The sequence below is a fragment of the Rissa tridactyla genome, chromosome 6 (genome assembly GCF_028500815.1).
Source record: "Rissa tridactyla isolate bRisTri1 chromosome 6, bRisTri1.patW.cur.20221130, whole genome shotgun sequence".
NCBI lineage: Eukaryota > Metazoa > Chordata > Aves > Charadriiformes > Laridae > Rissa > Rissa tridactyla.
In genome coordinates, this window is record NC_071471.1 from 73,703,215 (window position 1) to 73,728,424 (window position 25,210).

General features: G+C 35.9%; 1 protein-coding gene across 1 annotated transcript in view; it reads right to left on the bottom strand.

Moving 5' to 3' along the window:
* The window catches only part of CFAP46 (cilia and flagella associated protein 46), an 83,197-nt gene that overhangs the window by 14,548 nt on the left and 43,439 nt on the right, over positions 1-25,210 (bottom strand). Inside the window, exons 29-47 of the mRNA XM_054206742.1 lie at positions 22,481-22,704; positions 20,312-20,437; positions 19,737-19,904; positions 19,231-19,379; positions 17,657-17,755; positions 17,267-17,396; positions 16,197-16,343; positions 14,578-14,778; positions 12,956-13,062; positions 11,950-12,132; positions 11,044-11,173; positions 9,988-10,176; positions 9,084-9,272; positions 8,260-8,394; positions 7,126-7,305; positions 3,212-3,379; positions 1,988-2,085; positions 1,188-1,267; positions 596-747 (exon numbers count right to left, since the gene is read on the bottom strand). Coding sequence (XP_054062717.1) covers positions 596-747; positions 1,188-1,267; positions 1,988-2,085; positions 3,212-3,379; positions 7,126-7,305; positions 8,260-8,394; positions 9,084-9,272; positions 9,988-10,176; positions 11,044-11,173; positions 11,950-12,132; positions 12,956-13,062; positions 14,578-14,778; positions 16,197-16,343; positions 17,267-17,396; positions 17,657-17,755; positions 19,231-19,379; positions 19,737-19,904; positions 20,312-20,437; positions 22,481-22,704 — 2,855 coding nt within the window. The remainder of the gene's footprint in view (positions 1-595; positions 748-1,187; positions 1,268-1,987; positions 2,086-3,211; positions 3,380-7,125; positions 7,306-8,259; positions 8,395-9,083; positions 9,273-9,987; positions 10,177-11,043; positions 11,174-11,949; positions 12,133-12,955; positions 13,063-14,577; positions 14,779-16,196; positions 16,344-17,266; positions 17,397-17,656; positions 17,756-19,230; positions 19,380-19,736; positions 19,905-20,311; positions 20,438-22,480; positions 22,705-25,210) is intronic.

The following is a 25,210-nucleotide window of genomic DNA, read 5'->3' on the forward strand; positions in this document are numbered from 1 at the left end:
AGCCTTCTTGCAGTAACAAAAAACTTTTATCATTTACCATTTAAGAGTGTTCAATTGGAACTGGAATTACAATTGAAGCAAAACTTTGTGACCAACGAACTTGGATCAACTGCGTCCAGATCAACAGCTGAAGTGCAAAAGATACCGTGTGCCCTAGAAAGAAACTTTTCTGTGTTGAAAATCAGTAATAAATCTCTGGGTAAGATAGTTTTATTTTTATTAAAGGGTTGAGATCTGTGATCTCATTTTTTCTCTTGGGACAGCTGAGGCCTTCATGTGATATGAAAGCCAACGTACATTTGCAAATGCAAATCTTAGAGGTACAGCACATTTTCAAGTAAATTGATCTCGATTGCGTCAATTTTCAATTCTAATAAACTACTGGGTATTTCAAAACTGCTGAATGACACTGAAAACAGCAACAGAACAATACAGCATGATTAAATTTTCAAACAGAGTACACAGCATTTAATAACTGTGAAGACTAGGGATGTTTCACTTGGATAAACTAAAAATTCTGCATAAAGAGTGTTTATGATAGCTTTTTAGTACGTGTTTTTCACTCTTTTAAATATAAGGTAATCAAATATATTACCACATCTGTTTTGGAGACACAGTCTTCCAAGTTTTGAATGACAGTCTGTTTAAGTTGACTCTTCATCTTTTGCTGCTTGTAAACACGCACTTTTTCCAACAATACACAAAATGTATCAGGATTCACAGGAAATCGAGAAATTTTAGCTTGCACTATTTAAAGGAGAATAACAGCATCTTAAGACTACTCTTTTTGAGACATCATACTTGTACTTGATGAAATGATTGCACAGAGACCATCAGTTTCTAAAGCCATGGTATTCTTTGAAAATTAAATAACTGTTTATATATATATATATATATTTATCACAAAATACATACAGAAATGTACAATAAAAGAATCTCTACAATTAATTATCTATAACAACTTTAGCCCTCAAATACAAACAACAATTCTGTAAATGGTGACTACATACATTGTATCTGATAATGAAACACATGTATTTATGTATTTACTTTCCTCTGGTATTAACGAGAGTTACATTATTTTAAACATTATTTTAAAATTTTACTTACTGTAACAGTGAAAGTTATGAGTCTTCTCATAACATCAGTGCAATTATTTTTATCTCTTAAATGTAAGAGGCACTTACCCGTCGGCTGAGCGGGTTTTCCTTTTTGCTGTGCAGTACCTGCTTTTGGCTTCTCAATCAATGAACTGTACAAATTTGATCTATGGAAAGAAGAAAACTGCTGAGTAGATTATTTGACCGAGTAAATTATTTGACTGTTCAGCCTTGTTTAAATGAAGCAAATTTATTAACTGAGTAATTATTACCCTCTAATTTAATATGCTCACAAATACTCTGAAGATGCAATATTTACCCCCACCTTGAGATGCAAAAACCTGCAAAATCTAACTGGAACAAACTGGGAGCTGTAAGGAAAATTCTTTCATTGCTATATATCCAGTAAAGTGGATTTTTATTTGTTCCATGACACTTGTTTAAGGCTTTTCACAATTGGTAAAGGTATGCATACTCAGCTGCTATAGCTCAAGTTATAAGTATTCGCTAATTAGGCTGCAGTAATGAGATTATTTGTGGCTTTATTAAACAAAGTATGCGAACTCCTAACATTTTCAAGAGCAGAAGCAGTAAGAGCTGGAGACCACTAACAGAATTTAGGAGGATACCAAGAATGGCCTGAAACCTTTCAAGTGACGTTTGGAGATTAAAGAGATAACAGGGGAAATCAAACGTACAGAAAAACATACAGCTTTGAGCTACAGGCTGTTTATTTATATATTAATTTTTTCACTATCCTAAAAATCAAGAGCAGCAAAATTAGAAGTATAAGGGAATAAACAACCAAAACAGTGATTGTTTACAAGTAAAAAAACATTACATTTGTTACAAACAGAATGCTAAACCAAAGTGATGAAATTTTATACCTGTCTTTCGAATGCTGGAGAATAACTATGTAGAAATTAGAAGGCAATTCATCCATTATATTAAAATGTTCAACAGGAATACAGAGATTTCTCCATGCCTGTAAAATAATTCAAAAGTAGTTTGCCACAATTCATAAATCCTTAAACCGTGCCAGCTACAGCTGATCCTTTGTATCTAACTTGCTGGCAGTTTTTCATTTAATTCATTTCTAACCTAGGGTCTTCCAATCTTAGTTCTGATAGCCACTTTTAGATCTCAGACATTTGCAGAATACACAGTTTTCAGCCAGCTTAGACCGAAATGACAGAGCATTTGTCTCCCAGAAAAGTTTATCCATTATTTGCTCCAGAACAACAAATTACATGAATTACATTTTACTGGTTGGTTTCTTTAAATATCCAGTTGCAACACCACAGTTTAGTTGATGCCCAGACTGATGGATAGGCTGTTTGCTAAAAAAAGAAAAAAAAAAAATTTAAAAAAGCAGGCTCTTTTCATAGGGAAACGCTTGCATGGGAACCTGAGTGTCTCAAACAGGATGACTGGATGCTCTCCAGACAGCGACAGGAGTCTCTGTTGCTTCGTTACAACAGCACCTTCAGCTGGATTGGGTGAGACTCACATGGAATTAATGATTTAAGTGTGCAGATAGTACAACTCTGACATCCAGCTATAGCAAATTGTAACTATAAGACAAACTGGAATTGCATCCTTAAAATCTCACTTATCACTTAAATTATGCAGCTCATGCCACACAGATAGCCTAGCATAAACAAAACCATAGGACCGTACATACCATACTCATAAAGATGTATTTTGATTCATGACCAAGTCAACCCATGACTCAAATAAGGAGGAGGAGGCGGTGGCTTAATATTAACATTTTAAACTTTTTTTTTTAATACAAAACTTTCTGGGCAGGATAGTAACTGAATTAGCAGAATGTTTTGCCCAGTAAAAGACATGACTACTTATGGTTTTGGTGCCTTAACATGCATAAGAAAATAAGAAAAAAAAAAAAAGAAAAAAGGTTTAATTGAGTTTAAAGAAAACAGATGAAATATTATTTAATTCCAGGAGCAACTGAAATGATAGATATCTGTGTGTGTGTGTGTATATATGTATGTATATGTATATATATGTATGTATATATATGTCTCTCTCTGTGTATTTGTATAACATGCATATAAACTCCTAGTAAGCAGCACGTCTCAGAAAGTTACCATTGAAGTAGCAATCAGTTGCTGTTCCACATTTTTTAGAAGATCACTTGTGTTTCTATTTTGTTTCAGATGATTCTGAAGATGCAGTAATGCTGCCAGCTGAGAGCTGCTGGTGTTAGATGTAGCTGTTAGAAGGATACGCTCCATCATCATAGACGCTGAACAGCTCTGTAAAATTTGTTATATCTATTTATTTTCCCTCCGCAAAATAATATAAATACATATATACCCTGTGTTTGTTATAACATACATATATGTTAAAGTCTCTTGCTTGAAAGGTGAGATGGATTAGCAAAAGCCTGTCTGCTGTTTGCGCTTACAACCTAATGTAAAGAGTCTGGCAATAACTTATGAAGATTTCTTAAATATGAACAGCTAGAATTGACTTCTTTGTCTACATTTATTATCTATGTTCCTGCATTTTGTCATCTAAGGTCTACATGGAAAGGTAAATGCCTGAGTTCTGAACTTGGCCTTTCAAGCAAGCTGAGTCTTTTTGTGTTTCTGTGCCTTTTACTGTATTGCCATCACATCACACGTTTTACCAGACTTCCTACAAAGAGCAATATAAAGGGTAAGACTTTATATCCTTTTCTTTCAGTAAACGTACCAATCCTGTCCTTTGAACCGATGCTTGCTAAGAGCTAAAGTATCTTTTTTTTCTTTTAATGCAACTGTCACATTAAAAAAAACGCAATTCACTTTAACATAATCAAAAATTCTAAAGGGAGGCTTAATATTGACATGGAGTGACATTTTAAACTTTTTTTTTTCTGCACAGGATAGTAACTGAATTAGCAGAATTTTTTGCCCAGTAAAAGACATGACTACTCATGGGTTTGGTGCTTTGGTATGCATTCTAGTTAGCTTGTTCACTAACAAGTATGAAGGCAAACCATAAATAATATGGTGTGATGCATGAGTAGAGGAATAAAGTACTGAGCTATGAAACCCAGTATTAGCTGCTTTCTGATTTATCAGAAGACCTCTTTAGTCCATTCTATCCGTGGGTGGAGGTATTTTCAAACCTAAGTGTTGACACAGGGGCAGGTGCTTACTGTCTGTCATAATTTCCTGCGGTTGCCTTGATGTGGCAGGAAGGAAATTAGTATAAGGTGCGTTTCTGTATTTCCACAATGAATCACAGAATCACAGAATCTTAGTGGTTGGAAGGGACCTTTGAGATCATCGAGTCCAACCACATAAAAAAAAACAACAACAAAACAAACAAAACACACACACAAAAAAAAAGCACCCACCAACTAAACTCCACACCCACAATCCCACACACAACACCCCACCACAAACCAATAATCTTGGGCACTAGAGCATGCCCTGAAGAGCCTTGTCTACATGTTTCTTAAATACCTCCAGGGATGGTGACTCCACCACCTCCCTGGGCAGGTTGTTCCAGTGCCTGACCACTCTTTCAGTAAAGTAATTCTTCCTAATATCTAATCTAAATCTCCCTTGCCACAGCTTCATACCATTTCCTCTGGTCCTGTCATTATTCCCTTGGGAGAAGAGGCCAACCCCTGCCTCTCTACAGTTTCCTTTCAGGGAGTTGTAGAGGGCAATGAGGTCTCCCCTCAGCCTCCTCTTCTCCAAACTAAACATGCCCAGCTCCCTCAGCCTCTCCTCATAGGACTTGTTCTCCAGACCCCTCACCAGCTTGGTGGCTCTCCTCTGGACACGCTCCAGCACTTCAATGTCTTTCCTGTAGTGAGGGGCCCAAAACTGAACACAGCACTCGAGGTGAGGCCTCACCAGTGCCCAGTACAGAGGCACGATGACTTCCCTACTCCTGCTGGCCACGCTATTCCTGATACAAGCCAGGATGCTATTGGCCTTCTTGGCCACCTGGGCACACTGCTGGCTCATGTTAAGCCGGCTGTCCACTAACACTCCCAGGTCCTTTTCTGCCGGGCAGCTTTCCAGCCACTCAGCCCCAAGCCTGTAGCGTTTCCTGGGGTTGTTGTGACCAAAATGCAGGGCCCGGCACTTGGCCTTATTAAACCTCATCCCATTGGCCTTGGCCCATTGATCCAACCTGTCTAGATCCCTCTATAGAGCCTTCCGACCCTCAAGCAGATCAACACTCCCACCTAGTTTGGTGTCATCCACAAACTTACTGAGGGTGCATTCAATCCCCTTGTCTAGATCATCAATAAAGATATTGAACAAGACTGGCCCCAAAACTGAGCCCTGAGGGACACCACTGATGACCTGATGCCAACCAGATTTTACTCCATTAATCACAACTCGCTGGGCACGGCCATCCAGCCAGTTTTTTATCCAGCGGAGGGTACACTTGTCTATGCCATGATTCTCCAGTTTCTCCAGGAGAATGCCGTGGGGGACGGTGTCGGTCAGGTACCGAGGTCAGGCTGACAGGCCTGTAGTTTCTGGGATCCTCCTTCCAGCCCTTCTTGTAGATGGGCGTCACATTGGCCACCCTCCAGTCATCTGGCACCTCTCCTGTTGACCAGGATTGTTGATAGATAATGGAGAGAGGCTTGGTGAGCTCTCCTGCCAGCTCCCCGAGAACCTTTGGGTGAATCCCATCCAGCCCCATAGACTTATGCGTGTCCAGGTGCATAAGCAAATCATTAACTACTTCCTCCTGGATTACAGGGGAGTTGTTCTGTTCTCCATTCTTATCTTCCAGCCCAAGAAGCGGAACACCCTGGGGGTAGCTGGTCTGACTATTAAAGACAGAGGCAAAGAAGGCATTAAGTATCTCAGCCTTCTCCTCGTCCTTGGTTGCAAGGTTTCCCCCCGCATCCAGTAAGGGATGGACATTCTCTGTCACTCTCTTTTTGTTGATGTATTTATAGAAACTTTTTTTGTTGTCCCTTATATTAATTGCCAGGTTGAGTTCCAGCTGGGCTTTTGCCTTCCTGTTTTTTTCTCTGTATGACCTAACATGATCTCTGTACTCCTCCTGAGTTGCCTGTCCCCTCTTCCAAAGGTGGTAAACCTTCCTTTTTTCCTTAAGTCCCATCAAGAGCTCTTTGTTCATCCAGGCCGGCCATTTTCCCCGCCCTTTAATTGTGTGCCTCATGGGGACAGCCTGCTCCTGGGCCTTTAGGATTTCCCTCTTCAAGAGCGTCCAGCCTTCCTGGGCTCCTTTGTCTCTCAGGACTACCTCCCATGGGACTCTCCCAACCAGGGTTCTGAACAGGCTAAAGTCTGCCCACCGGAAGTCCAAGATGGAGGTTTTGTTAACCCCCTTCCTTACCTTACTATGAATGGAAAACTTAACCATTTCATGGTCACTAAGCCCAAGACGTCCTCCGACCTCCATGTCCCCCACTAGCCCTTCTTTGTTTGTGAATGAAGATGACGCTGTAGGAAGTGTGTATTATCTGTTCCTGATGTAGGGAATATAAGCCTTACAGCCTTTCCTCATCTTCTCTGTGATGAAGGCACACACTCACATGAATGACTCTTACACCTTTGAGCCATCTATGGGGCCACGCTGTGTAGGTGTTGATTTGACAAACTGCACGTAAAACTCTCCTATCTACTTCAAAATAATGAATGAACAAATCCAGAGAAACATTTTTAAAATTATTTGTTAGGGAAGGATGAAACGGTGTTTTGTGGTAATGTCTTACTTTAGCTAATCACATTATACTAATGTATTCATATTAAAATCTTTTCATGTATGCAATCACCAATGAAAACATCAAGTCAAACACAACAGATACTAGAATTATTAAAAGCCACTGATCAATTGAACTCAGCAAACATATATTTGACTACCTGTATTACTCGCTAGTTCTTACATGTATCCATACATTGTGTTCTGTATGACCAATTTTCAGGCTATAGGAATAGACATTTTTGCTTATGTAACTTAGACCACCCTTTTTATACTGGAAAGAAGCACAATCCATTAGCTGCATTACCTGATGAAGTGCCAAAAAGTGGCTAGTTGAAACTGGATCAAATTGTTGAAAGCATTCAACCATTTCAAAACTAGCAGAAGCCAGAACATCGGTAATATTATGACTGAATGCAATACCCATACACTGTAGCAAAGCTTCACTGGATTGAGAAAGATATTTCCGAGCCAACCTATGTTCCTTCTAGATGATAAAAATAAAAAGGTTTATATTTAAAAATGTATTATTATTATTAAATATTTATTATACGTATATAGATATTAATGTGTTAGAAAGGATAAGTATTACTTTTTCGTAACTAATTTTAATGCTTTTTCTCCTTTCTAAGGCATTTACTTAATGTATGATCAAAATATGCAAATACAGATTAATTGTTTAGCAGACACCAACATCTGTTATAGAACATTAAACAATAAATGTTTTAATAAGATCCTTTCTTTAATATAAACTGTGTACTTAGCAGAATAGTATTTAAATTCCAGGCAGTATGAACCATTCAGAACACAGGAACTTTCTGTTAGTTCTCAGTAGAGTTGTTTCCATTGACAGTTAAGTATATTTAATATAAATAAACCACAAATCTCTTATCTCACATATTTATTGATTATAGTAGCAACACAAACTGTACATTCCCAATTCCTAATGTGCTTTGAACTGCAGTAGTTAACAGAGATCACCTCACCACACAATACAACTTGAATTTTGTAAGAATTTTACAAATGTTTTGTGGTAGTTATTTCTTTCTTTGTTCCTAGTCTGCAAAATGCCATGCTCCCTTAGAAGTGCATGTCTGTGAAGCACAGAGCAAGCTGCCTGTTCACCTTGCCCTGGCTGCTGCATGCTCCATCAGTGGGAAGCCACCAAAGGAGAAATTATTTCCTTCTGGGAGCAACTGGGAAAGCTCAGGCAGGGGCTCCCACAGCACGTACTGAGGGGCAGGACAGACACACACAGCAGAGGAGTGATGGAAAGCTGTTTTTTGGGGAGTGTTTTGGAGATTTTTTTTCTTTTGTAAGATCAAATTTATGTTACAAACATTTCCATTATTAGTTCAAACAGAATTGAAAAGGTAAGGTGACTATTATTCCATAAAAAGAAAGCACTCAAATTCAAATGCAAGCACATATGCCCATATACCTTTAATTCCTGTATTTTTCTCCTATGCTTATCGTATTGACATTTATTAGTCGGGAAACTGCTGTCTGTCACTTCCTGTTCACTGCATTCTGCTGAAGTCAGGAAAGATTTTGCGATGTCTGATTTAGCTTCTTCCTACTCATCACAGTATAAAAAAAGACAAATTAATCATTTCATTAAGTATGGCTTGCTTCATTTCTTTTGTGAAAAGTCCAGGTGAAAATGGAACTCAAAAGAAACGTTAAGATGAGAGATTTAGCAATATTATTAGGCATAGAAATTTATTAATATGTTATGATGACAATATGACTAACAGAAACTAAAAAGGCCCCCCCATACAACCTCTAAGATTTTGATTTTATATTTGTCCCCAGTTAATTTCTTCTGAACACTTTAATTCATCACTGAATTTATAATGACTGAATCAATTTTCCTTTTCTTACATAGCGTTCTTACTACAACACAAAAAGGAATTTACTAATCTGAAGTTTTCATCCATAAGTCATTACTTCTTGTTTGCATGGATTCAAAAACCAACCTACCTAGCTTTAGGCATTCGAGGAATTTTTTTTCTCTCTTGCAAATATTGTAATTAGCAAATCTCAGGAACGAATAAAATAATTATCTACACAAGGATGGCATGTAGGCAGAAGCACTTTTCTGAAATTACTTAGTTCAGTATATATTCTTATTATGGCTTGCATGAAATATGTAAAACCTAGTTCTAAATAAACAGTAGCATTATACAAGTGTATCAGAAAAAATATTGTGGCAGACAAACTTTACACATAGGAATGAATTTAAATGCAGAAAAGAATGCATACCATAACATTTGACTTCCAGTACATCTCTGAATGTACAGGATCTGCGTTAATGGCAAGTAAATGAAGAGTTTTCCCAGTGAGATATAGGCATTTGGATTTGATGTCAGGACAGCCTTTACAAAGACTCTGTAAGTTTGCTAACTGAGCCAGTGTAATATGACCCACGGTGCATTCCATGCGCTTCCAATCCTGGTAAAATACGTATTTATTTTTATTTGCTCATATATCCCCACACATACAGAAACATACTTTTTTAAAAAAATGTAACACACACATATTTACATACAAACACATTTGTTAAATGTGATGACACTGTCAACTACAAATGAGCTATCTTTAAATAGATATACAAATTCATTAACAATTGAATAAAAAAAAAAAAGTACATCGCAACATCCATAAGCAGATAACAATCAGTGCTGAGCAAAACATGGGGTAAGGGGAGGGTACCGTGGAGAACGGTGGGGATACTGTGCTTTCCTGCAACAGCTCTTCCTGTTGTCATTGTCAGAGACAGAATAATGGGCAAGAATTACTACTCTGATCCTGTGGGGCACATCCTATGTTCTTATTCATCAACTCAGCTAGGCAGTTCTGCTTAAAACCAACTGTTTTATAGAGAAAAGACAATAATGCAAAAAAACCCTCCATTAGTTATAAACTCAGTGGTTTCTAAGTCTGCATTTGGGAAACAAAACCTTTCCAAGGAAGCAAAACAAACAAACAAAACCCCAAATCAATAAACCATCCCCAAGACAAAATCCAACTTTTTTTGCTGCAGAACTACGTGAATGGTCTGGGGACCCATTTCCTCAGCAGTGGAAGTTCTGCTATGGAGAACATCCCTGGGAAATTTTGTTATACCTTTTATATGCAGATCATAGGACTAAACATTTTATATTACCTGTTCTGTTGCATCATCTTCAATAGTTCCCCTGATGAATGCCTCCACAATTCTATGAGATGATGCTTCTCCCACTTTTTCAAGCTTTTTCTCAGTAATAACAAGATTAAAAATATCCAAAAGAATTTCTACAAGATTTATTTTCCTGTTAGCTAGTTGCCTCATTAATGGGATACTAATATTTGTAGTCTGAAAAAAAAAAGAAAGGAAAGCAGAATTCTAACTTCAAATATTTTTGCAAATTTACCTGATGAGATGTTAGCATGTTGCATTTCTTTTAACTAAAGAAGGAAACATTTTAACAATATCACATCAATAGATCAGGGATATTGCTATGAAGATATTTAAGTAATTTAAAAGATAAACTCCAATGTCAAATATATTACAAAGCAATCGAAGTAGCTGCATAGAAAAAGAGCAGCTGCATTTTTGGTTTTACCATTTTATGTATTTGGTGCAGATATCTAATTCCAAAGGAGTTACAAATGTATACATAAACCCAGAATTTTTATATTAATCCTTTTGGTAGCTGCACAAAAAATACTTCTCTTTAAAAAGGCAAAGCAGATAAAAAAAGCTGAATGCTAGCGTATAACAATGAGACACTATCCAAGTAGGCTGCAGGCTTTCATTACCCAAAATACACTATTTTGAAGACAGGCTTTCTTTAGTTATTAATGTTCTGTGTAACCTTTTTTTTCTCTCGCCTGAAAAATAAACAATTTATTGTGGAGAATTTTAAACTTGTGAGGTATTTAGAGAATAAAAAATATCTCCAAGTTTAGACTTTCTCTTTTGTAGCTCTTAGATAAATTTTAAAATTAAAAAAAAAAAACAAAAAACAACCAAACAAATCCTCTCATTTCTGCTTCTCTTCTTCCCTTTTTAAACTCTAAATTCTTTTGGAATGCAATGTTTCCTTCCATATTCAAACAATGCATCTCATTTGGGACTTCCAGGAATTATCCCAGAATGAGTGAACGATATGTACAACTAAATTAGATTTCTTTTCCATTAATAAAAAAAATAATAAAAAAAAAAAATATATATTCATACCTCATTAACTGCAAATAAGCTACAAACATTATGAAACACTTCCTCTGTTTCAGATACTGCCCTCTGAGCTAAGTTATAAGCATCTAGATAGTGACTGTGTTTTTCATTTCTTTCCTGCTTGGCAATCATCCTGAAAAAAACCCACATAAACCCAAAAGAACTAATGTAAGAAAGCATTTATTTTTATGGTATCAATGCTATTGAACATATATAATAAAATAAATAGATTAATTAATAGATAAAATAGATTACTTTTATACCTATGTTTTCTAAATGTTCAAACAGGAAAAGTGAATGTTCACACATTACTTTTTCAAGGTCTGATTCTTGGAACTGTACCGCTGCAATGCAAGAAGATGCCAAGACGCAAAGAGAAGGCAGGCAGATAATACTCTAGAGCACGTATTCCCCAGGAACAAAATGGCACAATAGCCAGGTACAAAACGTATCGCAGTTGCTTTAAGGGGACATCCTAGAAACAGCTGGGAGTCACGCCATACTGCATTTTGCACTTTTGTGGCAATTTCTAGAGAACCATTTCAACAGTAAGAATTGTAAAAGCCTAAAATACTTGAGAACAATTGGCGTGGCTGCCAAAAATGCCTTTACAAATGGGAAGAAAAACAGCTGCCTTAAGAGCCCTTGATACTTTGTTTTGACCTCAAAAACAGTACAAAAATCACCACTACCATGTACAATTAACTCTGCCTTCAGTGACAGGAATTTTTGATTCTACAGTATTTTTCTGAATATGGAACACATCAGGAATGCAAACAGACGTGTAACACCAAGATATAAAACCTGACATTATCTGCTCTTTTCCATCTTTAATTAGACTACAAAGATGTAAACAATACACTTCGTGGAATAGTTAAATAAAATTTTTCATCAGAGGTATAATCTTACCTGTGAATATTTGCACGTTCTAGCAGTATCTCAGCACTGCAGTTTTTATGCCCACAATGGAAGAAGTCCTCCTCAAGTTGAACTAATTTGTTGTATGATTCCTGTAGCATATGTGGCACCTGACAAGACTCAGCATTAACTGTTATACAATCTTGGGCAAAATGTACCTGAATAAGTGTTTTCCTAGGAATAAAAATTAAGTACAAGACAGCAGTCAGAAAGCACAGGCTTTGTTTGACAACAGACAAGTTTCTCTCTGTTCTCCTTTAAATTGTAAGAAAATTAGAAAAAGCCTCTTCATTCTTTAAATCTGTGCTCTACAAATTATAGTAGGTCCTGGAAAAAATAAAACTATTTTATTTTCAGATTAGAATTGAGGTGTCACTTCTTCCATGTATCTAATTATTCAAGCTGCCTAAGCCCAATCAGTCTTCTAAATACAGTTGAACTGACAAGACCATTCATCTTCCCTTTCTAATCCAAGAGTTTCACATTACTGTAAAGAGAAGGAAATGGAAATGTTGTATACTTCTCTCCTTTTAGCAACACGTTTTAAGTGCTCTGTACTTGGAATTCAATGTAACCAAAATCATTGTTTAGTTTCACCATAAAAAGACTTCTTGGATCACAGTGAGGAGAGAAGTAGGTCAATTACGCAGACTCCAATAGTGTTGTGGGAACATCTGTGCTCAAACAGATCCCTCTGCATAGGGAAATGTGTCTTGCTCCTTTGGGTAACCTACAACACAAACTATGCACAATAGGTTCTGGTATCTGAACTAGCTTGCTAACTTAACAGATAGTAGGGCTACAGACAAGAATGAAGAAATTGGAAAGGAAATTTAAATTTACAAAAAATAATAAACATAAATTACTTAGAAGAAAAATATTTGAGAATCCACAGAATGCACCATATTAAAATAAAGATAAATGGTAGAAATCACCATATATTTGCAACGTAGTTGCATAGTAGAGGCTGGGTGTATTTCAATGAAAAGACAGTTACCTGGCTTGAAGGGATGTAATTATAAAACCCAATTCTGATTGTCTGTTAGGTCTCTTCAGTAAAGTAGATCTCAGCACATTTACAGTGCGTTCCAGTATCTCACAAGCCTGCAGGTAACGTCAGAAACTGCATAATTCTGTTTTAAATGTCGGTGTATAATATTAAACATTTATCTAGAAAGCTTAAATTTTTTACAGAACATGTTAAGTATCTTTCCCTAATGTTCCCCAAGATGACTGATTCTTGATATTCACATAGGGAGGGAAGATGAATCCAGACTCATCTTAGAGGTACATCGCAAAAGGGGCACCAGGCAACAGACCCAACTTGGAAAAAGGGGCATTATAAACAGATGTTCCGGTGTTTGGCCACCTTCCTAGGCACTGGGGTTTTTTGTGGGGGGAAGGTGTGTAACAAGGGCCTAGAAAGGTTGTGGAATCTCCATCCTTGTAGACATTTGAAAAGCGGCCATATATATGGCTCAGAGCAACATGATTCAACAATAAGGCCAGATTCCACTTCCAAACTGCACCTGTTTTTCCTGAGGTTAGACCACATGACTTCTAACCTAAACAGTCATTTGATTCTATATTTCACAGCCATCTTCTTAGGGACCAATTCCTGCACCCTTACTTACGCTGACTAGCATATTCATCCACAAGTAAACCTTACACTATTATAGTTTTGCCACCTGGGGATGTAAAAGAAGTCCCCAACTAATAGTTTTGAATGAAAAAGCCCTTAGATGATGCTCAAAACCTCAGCCACAGATTCATCCTTATTAAAAAATTCTGTTGCTGCAGTCGTGTTGGTCAGACATAGGGAGGGGAAAAAAACCACCACCTTACACATTTCGTTAATAGCTATATTGGTAAAACCTTAGTAAACACACTCACTGGTGACCAGGTATTTTGTCCATCAAGGATTGTGAATCTGAGTTCATCCCAAATCAAAATAATCCCTCTATACAAAACAGACTCGCACAGATTATCAATAAAGGACAGAACATCATTGACACAAGAAGATTATATTTATGCTGAAACTCATGAAAGTTAACGGTTGACCAGTAAATGGATACTTTAATGTTAAGGGTCAAGTAGGAAAAGGTTTTTAATAAATATATATATTATACTTACAGTAGTATCTTTCAGAATATAGAAATAACATTTGTAAAACTATTTGAAATATTTGAAAAGGAAGTGCATACTAGGAAATAATATTTAAAGTTATAGTCTTTATTAAATACGGAAAATAAACACATCAATTTTAACAGAATTGTCTGAGTTCAAAAGCAGTCTAACCAAGAAATTAGATCTCTGTGATTTAATTACATATACTACGTTACAATTGCTCTTGTTTCCATATAAGAATATACAGTTTATCATAAAAACATCCTAAACTTCTGTGGGTAAAAATCTCTTTCTTACTGGCCTGCATCTGTTTGGAATCTGTAAATTAATGTTTGTTAAATGCACAATAGAGAAAACAACAATAACTGCATTTGACACCTATTTTTGCTTTTATTAAAATGCAAAGGCTATAACATTTCTCTTCACTGAAAGAGAGGCACCACTGCTGCAAAAAAAAAAAACCAACCACCAAACCCAAAAAAACTTCCTTACCATGCTCTGTTTTCCTTCCCCCTCCTCCTCTAGAATCGCTTCTATGAGACTCAGAGTACTGTTGTACCAAAACCACTCGTTTCCTCCCAGAAGCTGTGCTTTCTCCAGGAGTGCTTGAGCTTGTCCATGGTTTCTCTCCAGGTTAGCCAATACAGCAAACAGGTACAAGCACCTTGACACTTCGTACGGGGCCCTCAATTCCTAGAAAGAAAGATACATGACCTATGTACAAAAGATCCACTACTGCTATTCATATTTACTTCTATTTGTATTTTAGATTAAACTTATGAACAGGCACAGAAATGAGAAGCGAATGGTATTTCCCCAATTATCTGTCTAATTTCTTAGTTACTCCTTACATTACTTTGGTTTTTTCAAAACCATACAGTACTTCATACCAAAAACTTCAAATATACTTTATATTTCTTCACGTTACCGTATCTTCTAGCCTACAGGTTAAACAAGCTATTTTTCTGCTGTTACTCAGTATGTATATATATGCTGTCAGTTGTCAGTATGTGATGAAGAAATGTGGTGCTGAATTTCTTTTTTTTTTGAACTGGGATCTAGATACACTAGAGCTCCAGTAAATTTACAATGCTACTTTATGCTAGTTATAAACTATATACTAGTATTATACAAGACACAAATATAGCGTACAATGTAGACAGTATACTAGCATACAGACAGACAGGATACTGGTAGGAAATTGTATCATTAAAATTAGTGTCCTCCCCAATGTCTTTTGAACTTTTCTCAATGTACAATACTAAATTCATACTTTAATAACAGACAAGTATTATTGAATATATTATTCATATATTACTATTCAAAATATTCAAAGTATTCATGATTCATGCTAAATATACACAGGCAGGTTTTTTTACATGAGAAAAAATTATTGTGTGGAATAACAGGCTAACAATTACATTATTTTTTTAAAACTAAGGGATTTTCTGTAATCTTTACATTCTGTAAACATCATTCTGTAATGTTTCAATAACCTGTGTAACCAAGAAGAGAGCTGCAATGGAGAATGGTAAATATAGGAAGAATATCTTTAATGTAAACCCTTCATAATAATGAGACGATGTGGATTTGTTTGGTGGAACATACAGACACTTATTTCAGATCTGCCAGAATTCTAAGTCATAATTTCAGTGTCAGTGGCTGTTTATCAAAACACAGTTAGCAGTAAAACGGTAACAGAATTCAAAGTGATATAACTAGACTTTCAAATGGTCAAAATGTTGAGAAGATGCAGCTAAATGCTCACTCTCTCTCTCTCTCTCTCTCTCATGAGCAAATCTTGAACAACCATAAACTATTTTAACAAACAAGGTTTAGATATACAGACATCTTCAAAGGTCACTGCAAAGCAGACAGAGATGTTGACGCTACTTCACTATTTGAAATAATTTTCAGACAATTCCCATAAAGTTGGACTTGAGTGCAATGTATTTATACATGCTGAAACTCAAAATGACGTAGGTTTGGGGCGGGGGAAGGTTTGGTTTTGCAATTTGATTATTATTATTATTAGGAACGACTGCATCAAAATGAACACTTTTCCTACCTGTTTTATTAATTTTTCTTTTTCTATTTTATTTCTGATGTACCTGAGTTGCAGCATGGGCCTCTGAGAGTAGAAGTCTTGCTGGTTGATACAAGCCTAACTGAATTAGTACTTCAGCTTTTTCCATCCATAAGTAAGGGAAAGAAAGTGCACTCAGTCCTTTTCCTGTTACCGTATTTAACTCAAAAAACTGAAAAATAACAAAATATTACACTTTCATAAACTTCAAAACTAAACCAGATGGAATAAAAATTGTTATTAACTACCATATTCAATTCTTGATATATCCCACAGTCCAGCTCTATTTTCTACCTTCGGAATTTGTTATATTACAGGAAAAACAGGTTTACTGTCAGATTTAGATTTTATAATAAGTATTCATTCAACTAATAAGTATATACTATTAAAACTAATTTTAGAACAGATTAACTACTTCAGATCTGCTACTGTTGCAAAGTAGTTGATTCTTGGTAATAACTAAAACAATCGAAGATAAAAACTGCAAGAGTTAAAAGAGGTTACTCGAGGGATTAGTAATTATAAAAAAAAAAGATATTTTACATGCACAAGAATGCAAAAATATACAAAGAGAGCAAAATGATACCAGGAAAACAAGGACAGAATTGCCATAATAAAGAGGAAAGTGGAGGTAAGCTTTAAGAGTATCAGTAAGGCAATTATCCTTTCCTAGATTCCTAAAGAGACAGAGCTGAAATATTTGCATGCCTTTAAAACAATATATAAGAGGCAGCAAAACAGTATGCAGTGATATAATGGAGAGATGAAGAAGAGAAAACTGAGACCAAGAGCAAATACAATGTCTTTTTTGCTTCGCAGTCCTTTTCATTGTTTTGCGTTAGTTACAAATTCCATTTGTAGAAAAGTAGTTATACTTTGTATGAATACAGATTATATTCCTGTTGTTCCACAATACAAATAATATACCAGGCAAACCCAGCTCACATTCAGCTGAATTTTAGTAGTAAGCATTTGTAATGATTTTTTGTATTCACGTACTTCTCAAGTATAAAATTATTTAAAAACAAACTAGCAAGTATTTTAAAATAAAAGTGAAGAGTAATTTATTAAAGAAACTGGAGTAGAAATAAAGACCTTTTCACTTAAAGTAAGGGTATTCTCACCCCTACTACCATTCAGCTGAGCATTTTCAAAAAATGTTTTTCTTTCTTCTGTCTCAGTATGTATTTTTTTTTCTTTTTTCAGTGCAATCTCTTGCCTACACCTAAATCACAAGAAAGAAAAAGTAAATTAAAGTATAAAGTATTTCATAATGAAGTATTACTGCGTTAGGCGTTTTCACCATAGGCTTACTCATGGATAGATACAAAAAAATCATGCACAGAATTCTAGGGCACAGCTAATATGACAAATTCATGCTAAGAGATCATTGTTTTTTAATAATTTTTCTTTTCCACCAACAGCACTCATCGACTGTAGGGAAAAAAGCCCAAATAATACAGCCTCTGTAGTGAAAATACATACATTGCTTGTTCTAATTCACTGATATGTGCTTCTCCAGCAGTTTTCTCATGATACAAAGATGCCCAATTCAGTTTTAGATCTGAACACACCAGGGCAATTCTAGGAATAAAAAGAAGACATGTTTAAGAAACAATCAGAATCTTTCAGATGTTGTTTCAAATAAACACGTTATCTATAAAGAGCGTACATTCCACATTTGTCAGTCCTACCTTCTTGTGTCTTGATTAATACTGGCAATGACAAAATTTTAAATAAAAAAGGGGGAAATGTGGTAGTTGAAATTATCCATTGAGAGAGATCATAGAAATACAGAACGGTTTGGGCTGGAAGGCACATTTTGAAGCTCATCCAGTCCAACTCCCCTGCTGTGGGTAGGGGCATCTCTCACTAGCAGCCCCAGGCTGCTCAAAGCCCCGTCCAACTGACCTGGAACACTTCCAATGATGAGGCATCCACCAGTATCCCCAGGCCATCTATCAAACCCTTATCTCTCCAATTTAGTGGCGAGAATGATATGGTAAAAGTATAAAAATATTCATAACATGGTCTTACTACAGCATGCAAAAAAAGCCATACGTGTGTGTGCTAACCTACTTTTCTGTACTGAGTAAAGAGGAATATATTCACGTACACCTATCTGATCACATATAAAAACTAGATCATATATATAAATAAAATGCCATGAAATAAAAACAAATATTGAGAAGTCAACAAAAAAATTTGTTTGGCAAAGCTTGGCTGCAAATCAATTTCCTATTAGTAAATCACTTTTAGTCTTGTAAGACAGCAACTCAGTAATCAATTGGCAATCCAGATAAACACACATACTATTTGTATACCGTAATATTTATCTGTTCTGTTATGTGAGATCTGTTTCAGGCATTTAAAAACACATTATGTGGCATTTCACAAACTATCAGGAATTAAGCAAACAATTATTGTTTATAACTGTTAATTATTAAGCAAACATTATGCAATACATTTCAAAAAAGCACGATGAAATGTTTTACCTAAAACAGCAATAATTTGCCATTGCATGCATATTAAATATTTTTGCATCAAAACTTCTAGGGCTAATCATCCATAAAAGTAGCAGAATTTCGGTCACAAAGGCCCATCTCTATAAAAGAGAATGTGCTTATTGGGGATACTTACTTGGGTTCTTAAGGTAAAGACAATCTATTTTTGATGCAAGATGGGAGTCCGCCTTTTGAATATTTAAAAGATAATACTTTTATTGAATTTTTTTTGTACTTTACTTTTTTCAGTTAGGTGACAACAAGGCATTACAAAAATTATTCACATGAAAGTGGCTTGAGTTCATAACCTGGTACACCTTTCCCTGTGGAGATCACGTTTAGTAGCAGGTAACTTGGTGGCTTTAATTCCACAAGTAAACCAGTTCATCAAAACTCTATTAAAACGTATTAAAAAAAGGAATGAAAAGAAATAAAAAACATTACAAATATGAAACAGTAAGTCACAAAAAGCCTTGTTATTATTTAGTGAAATATTAATGGATGGTCAGCTCCGTTCAGTTTCTCTTTTATGTAAAATAAATAAAGGATACAAACCGAAGATGATAAAGATCAGACAAACTTCTACATTCCACAACTTCCTTAGCAATAACTTCAGCTAGCTGAAAGATGGGAAGAATCAAGTGGGGGCAAAAAATTTTCTGTAGTTCTTTAGATAAAAGGTCCATAAAATACAAAGTGCATGTCTGAAAAGAAATTATTTTATTTCAATCAGTGAATAAATTTTAAATTAACAATTACATCTTCAGTTCCAAATTTTAAACAAAAAAAAAAAAGTTAAACAAACTTTCAAACTGAAAAAGCAGCTAGGTACACAGAAAGCCAGTGAATTTATTCTGTAAGTTAAGTTCATTTCAGAATGCAGAGGATAGGCTAACACTTTGGGAAGTATTAATGAATACTATGATGAGGAAGTATTTTTGACAGCTGTCTGAACATACCCTTTATCGCACCAACAGAAAAACTGAAATGCAACATAGTTCTCTGCTACTCATTTTTTTCCTGAATAATAAATGCTCTAGTATTTTGAGAAGTATACTTACAGGTTTTGGGAAATTATCCCAGTTAATACCGTAACTATTTGTTTTCTGTTTAAAAGTATCTCTGATTTCATCGGGACAGTCATAATGAGCCCATTCTTCCACACTTGCTGGTAAGGTATGAACCGATCCTTTCCCTTTAGGCTTCTCTTTCACAACAGAGAGTTCAACCTATAATAAAAAACAAGAACATTTATGAGGCCAAATTAACATTCTTATTGGTATTAAATATCTACATAACTTTAAAAAAAAAAAAAGCTATCTGCTTAATATCTTTTGAAGTATCATCTCTTTTTTTTTTTTTTTTGACTTCTAGACTGTGGGTTTTACAAAACAGGAGCATTTTGACCACTGCAACAAACAAAACAAAAGAAAAAATATCTGTAAATTTATGACCTGTCAAGTCCACACAATCAAGAGTGAAGGTATGATATACAGATATACAGACTCACAGAGAAATTCTTCACAGACTATGGGAGTCTTTACAGGAAAATATCTGAACTATTCAACAAATGAGCCCCGGGAAACATCTCTCAGGAGGAGATCATTGTTTTAATTCCACAGGAAAGGGTTCTTACTTGTTTCTCTTTCTTTTTGCCTTTCTCTTTTTTAGGAGCAATTATTGACTGTGCCTTCTGAGGAGCTGTAAATTGTGAAGACTTTGATAATTCTTTTGTAATAGGTTCTGATGCTGACAACGATACCTAGATAACCAAATAATTACAGTTAATTATTTCCTTTTTTCAATAATAATGTCAATTTCTAGTAATAATGATTATTCACCATAAGTCACTATCTACAGCTATTAACAATTGTCACATAACATGTTATGTTTGCGTAAGAGCTTTCTTCAGAAAACTAAAATTTCAAAGACTCCCAGATGCTCGCACTGTTTGTACCAGCATTTAGGATGATCATGAAAAGCACTTCATCAGCTGAGAAGATGACATCATCCTTGCGATAAATACTACTGCTACTTTTTTAACCTATATGGTTGCGAATTCAATTCTTTTTTTTTTTAACTGCTAGTCTAGATCTCTTAATCTTCTACAAAGCATGAATCTTATATCAAAGTAATCTGTAAGACTGCAAAGATCCACTCTGTTCTCCTTCTGGATTAGTATTCCATAACGCTATGAATGAATGTTATAGAAAATATATTTCTAAATTTCTAAGCATATGAAAGCATCCATTGAAAATTTCTCTGTGCATACAATAGCACAGCTTCTGATCTTACCTAAAATAAATACAAAAACCCACAATGATTTGAGAAGACGAATATATTTTGCTGGAGGGCTCAAAAGTAGAACACAAAATATGAACAAAAGATCATGCTGGATGCTGCACAACTTGTGAAAATTTCAAATTAAAGGCAACACATGTCTTCAAAAAAAAAATCAGAGGCAGCTGATTTGGCTTGGATTATTTAGGTTTTCGGAGAACATTTTAATATCTTCTACCAAGTTATTTACGGAGTCCTAAACACTTGAGAGCCTGCTTAGAAATGGACATCTGCAGTTGTCTGCTTTACTTTGTACTCCAAAACAAGGTTAAGCTGTCATATAGTACTTCTATTCCTTTAATGCCACATGGTTATCCTTTTTTTCACAGTACTGTTCAGCTGTAAATATGAGTTTTTAGAATTACTGTCATTGTCCTACAACTGGCACTGACATTAACTCTAATTTGCTTTATTTTTAATAGTTTGTTCAAACAGTAATACTCCTTTCAGGTTTTTTTTCCTCTATTAAGACACTCAGACAATCAAGTTCAGGATATTAAAAATTATGCTTATACAAAATCTGAAAATATCAATAGTCAATTTTTATTTTTCAAATTCCTGTCTTCCATCAATTGTTAGAGTCTAAACTGATTTCACAATGAAAACCTGATCATAATTACCACAAGAGTAACACATTGCAGGTTTTTACAGCTACTTAGAATAAAATTGTGCACAAGCTATGGTTTACCAATCTAGTTGATATGTCCCATCTAAGATTATTTCTATAATGATTTGCCGCATTACTATTGTCAAGTATCGATTTAGTCTCTTCAAAAATTTACTTATATTTAATATATAATTGTTTTCCTATGATTTTTGTTATGATTCTCAATAGCCATTTAAATTAGGCATTCATATCAATGAGAAATGAGATATATTTGTTTGATTTGAAATGCTGTAATAATCAAAAAGTGATTAGAGAATAATAATTGGTGGTCACTGCCTGCCTACACTTTTTCTCAAAACTTTACAAATGAATCAACATCTGCATTTAATTTAACTGTCACACAATTCCTTTCAGTCAAATGACAGCCCCTTTGATTCAACCTAAGTGAAGGTCCATCTGTAATTACTGTTCCTCAGAAACGTCGGCGATGTCCTTAGCATGTATTCTGCCACTACTGACATTCTTTAACAATTACAAATACAAAATTTTAGAACCTTGGAGTACGTTCATACGTTTTGTGCCAAGAGAAACAATGGGCCACTGCTTTTATCCTTAGTCTCTTCTCTGTTTTCCTGAGAGAAAAATTCTTGTTGAATCCTTAAAACTGAGAAAATACGCTAACTATACCATAAAATTGGAAATTCTAAAGACGTAGTTAAAACACCAAATGAACAGCTGTTACCATAATTACACAGGATAACTTGAAATATACTGGCCACGTTATAACATAACATAACATAAAACATAACATAAACCACAACATAACATAAACCACAACATAACATAACACAACCTCACCTGCCAGATCCGGACAATACAAGCATATGCCATCAAACAGTGCTGCTGATGAAAAGGAGAACTATGACCAGAAATAAAAGCCATTAATGTCTGTACTCTGAACAAAGCTTCCAGTTGTTTAATATTACTAAAATCTTCCAAATTAATTTGGGGCATGGTATTATTTAATCCAATGTCTATCTTCAAATTTTCTGTAAGCGAAAATTTTGGTGTTGTACTTCTTTCTGTTAAAAAACAAATAACATGCACACAGTGACAGTATTTAAAAATGTATTCAAAAGTTAAAATTTCTGAATTGAAAATGAAAATATTTATGGAAACAAACAGAAACATGGAAACCCATCTACTGACTGTCGTCTTTTGGTGACGCAATGCTACTTGTACCATGTTTTTAATGAATAAAATAACAGATACGTATATTAAATGATGTAAGTCTGACACAGAAATTAAATCCACAGCAAACACACTTTAATTATGTCTTCTTGAAAATAAATCTGTGGGAAAGACAGTCTAGCTTACTAATTTCAGATACTTAAGTAGTCTTGCAGTCAAATCAGAATCCTCTTGATCCTGGCTAGAAGCCATGGTGGCATAGAAGCCATGGTGACCATACGCCATGTCCTGACTACCAGTAGCCTAGTCAGCACGAAGTGTATTTGGCCAGCACTCGTGCAAAACAGAAACAGGCAATAATCCACTAACAGATGGGTCAATGTCAACTAAGTCGAGAACACAGCTCAAGGTCATCCCTGTGTCTGTAATGAGGTATCTGAATGGCTCTTGATGGCAACTTCAGAAGATACTCTGCTACTCAATCCTCTCCTTTGTGCCGTATAATTCCAGTAATTTTTCAGTAAACACTGATGTTTTATACAAATTCCAACTCTGCTTGAAGTTCAGCCCAAAACCAAGTCATCAGCAGATTTTCAGCTTAAAGTGAAGTACTCTTAAGTGTCTTAAAGTGAAGACACTGTTGTCTTTCAACATCAAATTGATGTTCTACAAGATAAAGCAGAGTGCAGTAACATAACACCTATGACATAATCCAATGACTGTTACAGATGAAGTTATTAAAGTAACAAGCAAATTGAGTGAATTCTGAGCGTGACTGACACAGTATAAAGTTAGGTAAAGGGACAGTTCAGCAGATTAATTTTATTCTTTCCTAATAAAAGACAGATGGCAAGATACAGACAGGATAGGTGACCTGCGAAATTGGCAGGAAACTGGCTAACAGGCTGCACTCAGATGATGGTGATCAAGGGTTTTCACTCAGGCTGACAGCTTGTCACAAGTGGGGTCCCCCAGGGATCAGTACCCACGCTGTTCAACATCTTCATAAATGATCTGGACGATGGGACTGAAAGCATCCTCACCCAAGTTTGCTGATGACACCAAACTGGCTGGTGAGGTGGACACGTCAGCAGGAAGAGCCTTCTTACAGAGAGACCAGGACAGACTGGAAAAGTGGGCTAGAAAGAACTGTATGAAGTTTAACAAAGACAAGTGCAAGGGACAATACAACCAACGAGCCCAGTACATACTAGGATCTGTGTAGCTGGGGAGCAGCATTGCTGAAAGGGACTTGGATCCTGGTGGACAACAAGCTGAACATGAGTCAGCAGTGTGCTGCTACAGCAATGAAGACAAGGTGGGTCATGGGCTGCATCAGCAGGGCGTTACTAGCAGAGGCACAGATGTTGACCACCCCACCTACTGTCCTCAGTGCTTGTAAGGCTGCAACTGGAATACTGTGTCCAGTTATGGTCCTCACAAATTAAAAAAGACATAGACGGACCAGACAGAGTTCAAAGTAGGGCCACAAAGATGATCAAAGGGCTGGAGAACCTGCCCTATGAAGAAAGTCTTAAGGAGTTACGTTTTTTTCACCCTGGAGAAGAGACGACTCAGGGGGACCTCATTACAGTTTTCCAGTACTTAAAGGGCAGCTACAAAGAGGACAGAGGCTCTCTCTTCACAAGAAGCCACGCAGAGGGGACAAGGGGCAATGGATACAAGTTACAGTGGGACAGTTTTATCTTGATATAAAAAAAAATTTTTACAGTGAGAGCAATCTATCGGTGGAACAACCTCCCCAGGGACGTGGAGTCCCCATCACTGGAGGTTTTCAAGACACAGCTGTCAGGGTGCTAGATAATCTCATCGAGGCTCCCTTTTCCACAGAAGGTTGGACCAGGTGATCTTTTGAGGTCCCTTCAAACATGGGCTGTTTTATATTTGAATCTAATTTTTCTTATTATGTCGGTTTCCATTAAAAGTTTTGTAAAAAATTTCTTGAAACATAGGGGGTGTAAGAAGTCCACTAACCATAAGCAACCACTGAAACCGGGTGGGAAGATCGTGAAAGAACAAGTACAAACTTTACATCGCAACAGGGCTGTAAAAAAACCCAACAAAACCACCAACAGAAAAGCATGAACAGAATATTGCTACTGTGACTTTAATCAAATGTGTGATACCAGAGATACTGAACATTTATCTTTTTCAATGCAAACTCCATAAGTACTTCTCTGATCTATCTCATCTATCCACACAAAAATAAGAACAGAGCAGTTGATGATTAATGCCACACGGTACAGTATTGTTCTAGAAATTAGATACTTTTTTTTTTTTTTCAGAATAAGTAATGGGGTATCCTATCAAAATAGGTCGCTGAGTCCATATCACTGGAAGTGGACACAAAGTAAAATGACCAAAGAATTTTTGCAG